This window comes from Eleutherodactylus coqui, chromosome 6 (assembly GCF_035609145.1).
Source record: "Eleutherodactylus coqui strain aEleCoq1 chromosome 6, aEleCoq1.hap1, whole genome shotgun sequence".
NCBI classification, from domain to species: domain Eukaryota; kingdom Metazoa; phylum Chordata; class Amphibia; order Anura; family Eleutherodactylidae; genus Eleutherodactylus; species Eleutherodactylus coqui.
This window is the reverse complement of record NC_089842.1, coordinates 21,054,689-21,066,526: the sequence shown is the minus strand read 5'-3', so window position 1 is coordinate 21,066,526 and position 11,838 is coordinate 21,054,689. Positions and strand designations below refer to the sequence as shown.

The 11,838-nt window shown below is 40.7% G+C and overlaps 1 protein-coding gene across 1 annotated transcript in view; it reads right to left on the bottom strand.

The window, feature by feature from the left end:
* Positions 1 to 902: 902 nt before the first annotated feature.
* LOC136631929 (IgGFc-binding protein-like) overlaps positions 903 to 11,838 on the bottom strand; it is a 72,062-nt gene continuing 61,126 nt past the window's right edge. The window contains exons 19-20 of the mRNA XM_066606422.1: positions 1,628 to 1,734; positions 903 to 1,245 (exon numbers count right to left, since the gene is read on the bottom strand). Coding sequence (XP_066462519.1) covers positions 1,236 to 1,245; positions 1,628 to 1,734 — 117 coding nt within the window. The 3' untranslated portion in view covers positions 903 to 1,235. The remainder of the gene's footprint in view (positions 1,246 to 1,627; positions 1,735 to 11,838) is intronic.

Here is an 11,838-nt window from a genome sequence, read left to right as displayed (position 1 = left end):
TCCTGATGCCCAGACATTGCACACACAGCTTTACTACATCCATACTGATTCCTACACATCCCACACATAGCTTTACTACAACATGTTGATTCCCAAACATAACACACAGCTCTGCTACATCCATCCTGATTCCCACATATCACATAGCTGTGCTACATCCTGATTCCTTCAGCCCATCCAGCTGAGATGACAACCAGCCCTGTAGAATCCTGGATACAGTGATCAGCCACTGGTCATGTGATCCCTAACTTCACCCACACAGGTGATCACATGACGGTGACATCACAGGTCCTGGTAGGGAATGTCTGGCTCTGTAGGTGGCTCTTTGGGTTGGTGTTTATCCCGTCTACAGTACTTTCTACCAAACTCTAGAATGGCTGCTCCCACAGCAGCGCTGGTCATGTAGAAGTGACGTCACCGCAGGTCCTTCAGCCCGCCGGTTCTCTGTGGGGTCAGTAGCTTGGTGTCTCCTGTCAGGATCGCTAAGCTGTGTCTGAGATATTTTTGTCCTCCCCTTCCAAGAGCCCTAACTTTGCTCTTCTTCTGTTGGTCAGGCTCTGTGTTTTATATATGCTGTAGGACCTGCAATGACGTCACCGTTATGTAATCATGGGCGGAGCATGTGAAGCACCCACACAAATACTCATGGACAAGTGGTCATTAGTAGTTTGATAGTTGTAACATTGGCAGAATCTCCTACCAACACTTCAAATGTGGAGCAGAAGTTGCAGAGAAACTAAAATGGATGTGACCTTTATATCCTTAACTATGCCTAAAATACATCACTTCTAGAATGAGATTGATTGCTAAAACAGGAACTGGTCCACTTTTTGTTTCCCTTGGTTCTATAACAGACTCCTTTCCATACAACTGCAATGAGAAACGTGGAATCAGTACAACAGTAGAGTATCCAATAGAACTTTATTGACCTTCATTAGCTATTGCAAATGGGGTTAGAGCAGACAATACTTAAAAAGCAGGATATCCCACCTACGTAAAGCTCTCCAGTATATACATATGTATCTTATGGTCCCAATGTATGGATGACGTTCTGCATTTTTCTGTTTTCTTCATTGTCCAGTAATTCTGGTTTAACCCTTCTAAGCAGCAATGTATATACTGTAGCCTGCAGCTCTGTATTCCATGCATTAAAGATTGTGAAGGTCATTATGTGCATTATTATCCTTTATAAAATTTGCATCTGTTTCGGGGACTTTCTAGGTTTCTCCATTAGGTTATGTATTACTAAAATAGAAAAGATAATTAAAGTGAATATAAGATCAATAGGTAGTACAGATGTACAAACTAGCCTATTAAAGAACAGGGACTGCAGCAGCTGAATGACAACCCCCCTGGGACATCAAAAAGCAGCCATATTAGTTGTCATCTGTCCTTCTCAGAAAGATGTAACAGGAGGAAATGAACAAATAGATTTTCTTAAAATGTGACAGCATTGGACAACTAAAAGTGTTACTTAGTGTTTTGTCTTTTTTCCTATTCTAGGTTACAATTTTACCTCTAAGGGTTCAGATATAATACAGGGGGTAGGAAAGACTAAAAGGCTGCATTAGTGGTGTTGCTTACAGGGCCAATGGCCTGAAGTCCTGTTTCCAGTGTCTTAGGTTACCTGGCATCCCGCTCCTTGTCACTGCAGCTTACTTGGGTACAGGTTACACCTGCGGCCTGGCATGAACACTTTCTGGTACAATCCACTGTAGTGAAGGAATCACCTACCTAAATTGCAAAAAGAATTTTAAAATGTGACTAACATGTTGCATGACAAATTGTACTAATTTTAGCACTGAAAGTGATACTGTTAGTAGTCACATGTCCAAGTCTGGTACTTAAAGCAACCCTCCAATTTTTAGGCATGTTTTTGGAAGTTTTATATGGCTGCAGCTATTCCCTAATGCACACCACACTGCTTTGATTAACCAGTGCTGATCAAATGAGAAGCTTTGACCAATGAAAGAGTAGGTGTGGTGCACTGGTAGTCCTAAAACTACCAATGTATTGGGGGAGCAGGTAATCTGAAGATTGCACCAGCCATCTTCTATGGCCAAAATAGGACTCAGAACTGCTAAATTGGAGACATGTTAGAGAATAACTATAGTTAATATATCCCCCTCCTTCTCTAGCCCCAGGACAGAATTTCTGAAATGGGAGTGTTTTTTTAAGGTAAAAAGCTTATTAGAGTAGAAATTAGAAATTAAAAATTTGTGTAAAAGTTTGCAAAATTCTTTGTTTTTGAAATATGCCTGGTGTCATGGAGACAGTACATTTTAGAAAGAAATCATCCTGGGTTGAACTTCTCTAACTCCTAGTGGGCAATTTTCTGGGTAAGTCAAATCACATAAAAGTCACATTACATTAAATGAACGGCCATCCATGCAGTACATGGACACACCTGCTTGGCCAAGCTGCGTGCAGCTCTCAAGACCCTTTCAAACTGACGCAAATGTTCCTTTGAAGGTAGGTTTGCCCGATTATCAGCCCAGGTGAAGCTGCACATGATCAGCCAAAGAACAAGCCAATCCTTATTTGTTTGCCAATTGGGTCATTCATGTTACCAAAAAATTATTTGTTGTCAGTAGCCGATCTTCCTTTGTAAATCAGGGATGTGCTGCTGAGAATGATTAAAAGGCACTCAAGCAGGAGGTAAGCTTCCATTCACTGTCATTCTATTGAAGAAATGCTCCAATGCCGTCCACTGTTTCATCATGTGGACACCAGGCTGAACACTAATGCTAATGCTAGAAATTTTGGACAGCACAACTTTGTGTTCAGTGTAGTAGTCATATGATTGACTATCAGATGGGACTGGAGCTTTTCTTCAAAGTACTGGATAAGTTCCTGGCACTACTCAAAAGATCCACTGCCAAAAGAGTCCAAGTATGAAAGATAAAATAATTAATCTCTTATGTTGGCCTATGTTATAGGCCAGTTAAATGACCACCAATGTCTGTTCATTTAATGACGGCAATTGCTAGTGCAAAAGTGTGCTTAACTGCTTCGTAACCACCTATATGTGTTTTCACATCCTGGGTGTCTGGGCTGTAATCTACAGGGCCGTAAAAACACTCTGGCCCTGTAGACTGAAGCCTCGGGGTCTCTGTATGTGACAGCTCCCTGCTATCAGCTTCCGGAGGTAGCCCATAGCAGGAGCTGTCACTGGTGGCCATGATTGCATAAATGTAAAAAAAAAAGTTGTTCCCATATCAGACCAGCCAGCTTCTGAAGAATTTATAAAAAAAACGTGATTTTAGCACTGAGGGGATCATTACAATGTAATATCAGTAACACGTCCACAACATTTCATTCCTTCTTGCAATCTCTGAGTGAACGTACTGACCATATAGAGAATAAGATGGAGGAAATAAATACTTCTCACAATAGCGTAATAGACGCACACTCCGCCTTAGAGGTAGAAGTTGTGTCTATCAAACCCATAATAGCAGACCAAGAAGATAGAAGCAGACGTAATAACGTAAAATTAAGAGGAGTCTCAGAGAGCATAAGCCAAACTTAATTAAAGGAATTCTTATCAAAATTCATGTCTATACTATTACCAAGTACCCCACCCCAAGAGCTTCCTGTAAATAGACTTTCTCCCTGCACCATACTCCACTATCCACCATTATGCAGATCTATCCCCTTCCACCATGCAAGCCAGAAGGGCCTTTTCCCCAATTACGTTGGCACTGACATCCGCCAAAATGCCCTATAAATGGGGATTTCCTACTAAGCTTTTCATTCACAGGGACCATACCATGCATGTAGAAACGCCCCCGAGGAAGGAGAGAAGCTCCTATCATCATGGGAAATACCAATTGAAAAAGCTCAAGGGGCCGCACACATACCAAGATCTAAGAAGATCCCAAATGACTGGACCCCTGCCTCTTCCACATGAAGAGAAACGTCTGGTCATTCCATTTCACCCTGAATTCTAGTATGCTACATACCGCTGGGCATACTAATAAGAGCGCTTAACAATTAAGGCTGATGTCATCAAGTTGACTATTGTTGCTGCCCCCCAAGATATGCACGCAACAACTCCTGCTCTAATACTTGTTTTGTTTACTGGTTTCCCTTTTCGGGACTTCGTCATCTTTGATCAAGAATCCCTAAATACAGGTCTTAGCTCGGACATTCTCATTAATGCTTTTGTTACGAAGTTAACCAGTTTATTTACATGCACAGTAAGGTACCAGATTCCCACAGTACTATGCTATTACTCTAGGTGTTATGTCGCTTAACATTTTGTCACAAAATGTTGGAGAGTTAAACTCTGTCTTTAAAAGGTTGCAAATCACAAAAGATGCTAATCAGTATAAAGCTGATGTGCTATGCATACAGGAGATACATTTTCTACATAATGCATGCCCCAAATTCTCCAACAAACAATACCCCCAGATATGCATGGCAAATGCTCCAGAAAAAAACATGCTGGGGGTTTTGATTGCTTTTAGAGCAAACATCAGCTTAAAACCCTAGCAAATACTTATGCCCCCCCCCCCCCCCCAACAAAGGTCAGATCTTCTTCAATAAAATCATTAAAAAAGTAAAAAGAGTACAAAAGGGCAATCAGGTCATTTGTGGACACTTTAACTTAATTTCAGATAGAACAATTGATTCTACAACCAAGCATAGAACAGCTCCCATCTTATTTCTGTTGGTATATAAGGGGTCATTATATGCCTCCTTTACATGTCTTAACTCCTCTTCTAGAGAATACACCTTTTTCTCCCCTCATCTAGAGAATACACCTTTTTGTCCCCTCATCTAGAGAATACACCTTTTTCTCCCCTCATCATAATTCATTTTTGCGAATAGATATGTTCCTGGTTGACAGATGGACACCCCGCTAAGATTATTACCTCAAAGATAGGACGGACCACCTGGTCAGATCACTCCCCGATCTACCTAAAAATTAAATTGGGTAAAAGTCGGGGGGAATGCAAGGATTTCGCGAAATAATGTAGCTCTGCTGAAATCTCCAACATATAAGTCTTTAATTACCAATTCTTTGAGGGAATACTTTAAACTAAATCTAAATCCAGAAACCAATATCTTCTCAACATGGAAGCCCACAAGGCCTACATAAGAGGAATCTTGATTAAAATGAGCGCCCAACATAAGAAAATCAAACAAGCACAAGTAAACGATCTCTTAACCCAAATGCAATTACAAGAGAAAACCTTACAAAGTCACCCCACAGTTGATGGCCGAACAACACTAATGTCATTAAGAAGAGAACTAAAAACAATTTTATTAGAAGAATACAATAAAAGCACAAGTTTTATGCAGGCAAATTATTACTCTTCTTTCAACGAGCCCTAAAAATTGATGGCTAGTATAGCAAAGAAAAGACACAGTCAAACTAAAATACCGTATATTCTAACATCGGCTAGCCGCAAAATAAAACTTTCCCACTCACAAGATATAGCAGAGGAATTTGGAAAATTCTATGCCAAGCTCTATAATTTAAAAAATGATCCATCTGTATACCAACCAAATTTGGCCATACTTAGTGAATTTCTGCTAAAAATGAAGCTCCACACAGTAGAAGACAAAATGCAAGAATTTAATAGACCTATCTCTGAGGCAGAAGTAATCAACACAACAACATATTTTCAAATATACTATCCCCATGACCTTCAATGAAGCTATGTCCATAGGCAATCCTCTGCAGGAAATATTACAAGCTATCATAGTAGCTATTCCTAAACCTGGTAAAATAACAGATTCCCCAGCAAATTTCAGACCAATTTCGCTCCTTAACACAGGCACCAAAATATACTCAAAAATTCTTGCCACTAGACTATTGGAGATCTTACCTACTATTATACACAGTGACTAGGTAGGGTTCGTCAGGGAAAGACTGGCTGCAGATGTTACTAGACAAGCATTAAATTTGATTGCTGCCTTAGGAGACTGCCTATCAAGCCATCCCCGTGGGGTGGCTTGATAGGCTGCCTGTCAAATTGCAGTATGACGTTATGCTGTAGCATTACATCATACTGCAGGAGCGATCAAAGCATTGAATGTTGTAGTCCCCCAAAGGGACTTAAAAGTTAAGTAAAAAAACGATCAATAAAGGTTTTTTTAATTGTAAAAAAAAAATAATAAAAGTTTAAACCCCCCCCCCTTTTGCCATATCTATAATTAAAAAATCTAAATAATAAAATATGGTACCGCCACATCCGTAAAAGTCTGATCTATTAAAGTAGCCCATTATTTACCCCACAAGGTGAACGTCGTTCGAAAAAAAAAAAAATAAAGAACGCCAGAAATGCACTTTTTCAGTCACCCTGTCTCCCAGAAAAAACGCAATAAAAAGCGAGCAAAAAGTCGTATGCATTCGAAATTGGAAACTAGAGGACATCCTGCAAAAAATGAGCCCTCGCTCAACCACATCGATGGAAAAATAAAAAAGTTATTGCACGCACTTGATGACCGCAGAAAAAAATTGAATAATTGAACAAAGGAGTTACGATTTTTTTTTAAAGTGGGGAGGAAAAAACGAAAAAGGAAAAAAAGGGCCGCGTCATTAAGGGGTTAAAGTAATCTTTTATTAGTTTACTATTTCTATTACTATTTGTTGCAAAGAGTGCGATACACAAGTGTATGGCTCAACAGTTTATGCATAGAAAATGCAACAACTGTTTGTTGTATATGCACTCAACAGCGAAACAATTGCCAAAATAACAAGATCATGCTTTGTGTATGTTTCTCAAAACTCTATGTGCAGACTGTACTATATATGTAATGAAAAAAATTTCCAATAAAAAATATTTAAAAAGAGGGGGGCGTGGCCTGGAGCAGCCGATGGCAGACATGTACTGAACGGCTCTCCCAGCAACTACAGCCTACAAGCTACATTAAGCAAGCGAGGATCGTGCAAAACACATTTAAAGACGTGGGATACCTTCCTCCACCCGATGTCGGCCCGCAGAAGAACAGGGAAGCCCACTCCAAAGAGGCTGACTGACTTTTACACAGCGCGCGGCCGGGAGGAGAAAAACAAGATGGAGCCGACCATGCACAGTTCGGGAAGGAGAGGAGTGTCAGCTGCTGCAGCTACGGGGACCGCAGGAGGAAAGAGAAGCGGTAAGGAAACAGAACCCCACACACTGCAGTTAACTCCTGAACAGCCTCTCACTCAGTCTCCCTCACGTTCCCAACCCCCCACAAGTGAGCAGGGAAGGGAGAACTCACCCTCAGAGAGCCGACAAGGAGAGGGGGGGGGGAGAGGGGGAAGCTGGAGGAGATCTGACAGTCTCTCCTCACATGCACTTTACAATGGGAGCAGAAAAAAGGATTATAACTTCCCTTAGAGAAAGCCCTGAAAAGAGGCGCCCAAGAAAAGATCCCCATTCACAAAATGCTGACATAGCAGGGATAACAGGCTCAGAGGAGGAGGAATTAGACGATCCCATCCTCAGCATAGAATGTTCTAACCAAGCAGCATCAGAGTGCTTCATCCGTGACATGGTGCTTGCATTAAAAGGATCTATCAAAAAAGACCTGTCTAAGCTAAATACCAAGCTTAATAAGAATATAGATGAGCTGGGAGACAGGGTGAACCACCTTGAAAATAAATCCGGCGAAATAACTAATTCACACAATGAGCTGATAGACGCTCACTATAGATTAGAAGAGGAGGTCCAATATCTAAAAAACAAAATGGCGGACATAGAAGACCGCAACCGCCGCAATAACATTAAGTTCAGAGGCATTGCGGAAACAGTCAAACCAGAGGAACTAAATACATATATCCAGGACCTGATCAAAATTCTCCTACCAGACTCCAAAAAAGAGGAAAGGCTTTTGGATAGAACACACAGACTCCCAAAGCCTAAAGGGGTCCCAGACAATGCGCCTCGAGACGTCATCACGAGAGTGCATTTCTTTCATATAAAAGAAAAAATAATGTACGCTGCCAGAAACATTTGAGATCTCCCTCCTCCCTACGGGAACATCAAATTATTTGCCGACTTTTCTCAAGCCACTATGTCCGCAAGGAAAAAATTCGTACAAATAACATCGGCTTTAAGAAGCAATAAAATCGCATACAGATGGGGCTTCCCTACCAAATTGTATGTAAACAGAGATGGCGTCACAACCACTATCCTTAATCAAGAAGAAGGATTAAACCTTCTAAAAAGGTGGAACATCCCTGCTCCCGACCCACAAAGACCAAACCCGATCCTTAAAGATTGGTCCCACAAACAATCTAGCAAACACGGAAGCAGCAGAACACCGGACCACTGAACCAGTTCGGTGACTTATAACTACAAGGCGTTCCTCGCAATTCAGAGCAAGGAGTCAAATGTAGGCTGTATACCAACCCCCAGTTAAGACCTTATCGCAGACCCAAATTTGAAGTTTGAAAAGGTCCTACTTTAGTTAACAAAGTTGATTGCACATAGTGCACCAAGTTGAAACATCATTAAATCACAAGAAAGAAACTATGACACCAACCCCCTTTCCCACCCACATTTTACCAACAATCCTGAGAGGACGTTCACACAAAAATGACAACCAACAAAACAAAAGTGTCAGACAAAGAGAAAAAAAACAGAGCAAACAGTTCCCGCCACCTACGAGGAATAAAACAAACCACAACCCAACTACCTGCGTAAAATTCACTTATATCCATGGACATTAACATAATATCCTTAAACGTCAAAGGACTCAACTCCCCCTATAAAAGATCGGCATTATGGAAAGAGGCGATATCATCTAAAGCGGACATTTTCTGCGCGCAGGAAACTCACCTGGACCGTCTTAACCCTCCCAGACTAACACATCCGAGGTACTCTAAAATATACACAGCAAATGCTCCCAAAAAAAAATCTGGAGTATTGATAGCGATACACGACGCAGTAGATTTCCACCTGATGGAAGAAATCGGGGATGAAGAGGGTAGATACCTGATCCTAATCTGTAAAATAAACGGACTGCTAACAACATTAGTCAACTTATACACACCAAATTCGAGACAAATAAGATTCTTGAAAAAAGTAACAAAGAAAATAAAGAGAGTCCAGAGGGGCGCTCTAGTGATATGCGGTGACTTTAACGCGATAGTAGATGAAGACCTAGACTCAACCAACACTAATAGAAGCAGAGGTTTCACATTATTCCCCTGGATACAAGATTCCCAACTCTTTGACCCCTTCAGAGCCTTTAATGCCAACTCCAAGGAATACACCTTTTATTCATTTAGGCACAAATCGTTTTCAAGAATAGATCTGTTTCTAGTGGACTTCCACACCCTCAACAGAATTTCAGAAGCGAAAATAGGTGTGACTTCCTGGTCAGATCACGCCCCGATCTCACTAAAAATAAAATCAGGAACACAAATCCCCTCGTACAATGGATGGAGAAATAATACTTTCTTAATGAAGTTGCCAAAATACCAGAAAGAAATAAAAGAAGCAATTACGGAATACTTCCAACTGAATGACACACCAGAGACCTGCCGCTTTACACTATGGAACGCCCACAAATCTGTAATCAGAGGCGCAATGATTAAGCAAGGAGCCATCTATAAAAGAGAGAAATTCCAACTACTCCAAGACAACTTGAAAGTACTATCGGCCCTAGAGCAATCCCTTCAAACAAATCCCTCCCCAAGCCTTTCAAACAAACTCAGAATAGCCAGACTAAATGTCCGCAACATCTTAATAGACGAGCATGAAAAACAACTAAAAGCCCTAAAAACTTCATACTATACAGACCATAACAAAAACACCAAATGGATGGCTAATAAAGTAAAACAAAAAAGAGTTAAAACAAATATCCCATTCGTACTTGACCCAACTAACAAAACTAAGATCTCAAACCCCACGGACATTGCGGAGGAATTTAGAAAATTCTATCGCAAGTTGTATAATCTTAGAGAAAACCCAGAAACCCACCAACCTTCGAAAGAAGACATAAACAAGTTCCTCTCCTCAATTGACCTCCCACAGCTTTCAAACTCTAACTTAGAAAAACTAAACTCACCCATAACAATTCAGGAAATAAATAAAGTAATAGAGAAAGCGAAAAACGATAAAGCACCCGGCCCCGATGGGTTTTCTTACGAATATTTTAAGTTATACAAAGACCTCCTGAATACTCACATGCAAAACTTCTTCAACAAAGCAATTACCAACGGATCACTACCACCTGAAATGCTTCGTGCCAATATAGTGACCATACCGAAACCAGGAAAGGACACAACAAACCCAGCAAACTTTAGGCCAATCTCTTTGCTCAATAATGACACAAAGATATATGCTAAAATTATCTCCCTTAGACTAATAGAAATTGTCCCAGACCTGGTACATAGTGACCAGGTCGGTTTTGTGAAAGGTAGACAGGCTTCGGATGCTACTAGACGCCTCCTCGACATTTTGCATGAGGCGGAGAGATCCGGAATGCCTTCTCTGCTCCTAACTCTGGACGCAGAGAAGGCATTCGACAGGATACACTGGGGATTTGCCTTTTCCGTCCTTGAAAAGATGGGATTTAAAGACAACATTCTAAGAGCCATACAAGCCCTATACGGAGAACCCTCAGCACAAGTATTAATTAACGGCATAATGTCTAGACCCTTTGAAATAACAAACGGTACTAGACAGGGCTGCCCCCTGTCACCCACAATATTCATACTAACCATAGAACCTCTCGCAGAAGCGTTCCGGATGCAGCTGAACATCAAAGGTATTCCCATAGCAAAAAGGCAACACAAAATAGGCTTATTTGCGGACGATATAGTCCTAGCACTCACCGCCCCCCTAGAATCGCTTAGAGCATCCACAAACCTCCTAAACCTATTTGGTTCAGTGTCATACTATAAAGTTAACCCATCTAAATCCAATATCTTACCAATAAATCTCAAAAAAGATGTTCAAGACATCCTGAAAAAAGAATTTCCATACGAATGGGAGCCATCGGGCATCCAGTACTTGGGAACTAAAATATCCCTACCAATAGAGAGAATAATGGAACAAAACATATCCATACTTGTAGATAACATACAAAAAGACTTATCTAATTTCGAAAAAAATGAACTTTCCTGGCTCGGAAGGATCGTCGTTTATAAAATGATGGTCCTTCCAAAAATATTATATATATTCAGGACAATAGCCCTAAAATGCAACAACAACCTGATCAAAAAACTACAAAAACAATTAATGTCCTTCATTTGGAAGAACAAAAAACCAAGAGTGGCCGCTTCAATTCTCTACAGCCCCAGGAACAGAGGGGGCCTGGGAGTCCCTAACTTGACAGCCTATCACAAGGCAATAACTATATCACACTTAAAACCATGGGGGACCCCTCAGGGAAAAATCAGTTGGCCAACGATTGAACAAGAAACTCTGGGGAATAAAACTCTAGGGAACCTACTTATAGCTACAGCATCCAATCCGAAAACAATTCCTACGCTAAACCCGATTGTCAACAACACTGTGGAGACTTGGATAGACCTACTCAACAACACAATTTACTTTAAACTCAGATTGGAGATCCCCATCCCAGTAGACATTATCGAATTTTGGATAAAAGAAATCAACATTAAAAGATGGAAAATGAAAGGAATCAAGCTTATCTCGGACTTAGCGATGAACTCAAAAATAAAACCTTTCCTCCAGCTCCAAAAGGAGTTCAACCTACATGAAGGAGATTTCCTTCTTTATTCCCAAATCAAGAGCTATTGGCCAAACATCGGACCAAACTCTATCTCATTACCAACCTTCATATACAACTTCGTATTCAAACCAAACTCTAATAAACTCCCATTGAGGGAGATATATGAGATAATGTGTGGAGAGAAACCTACCA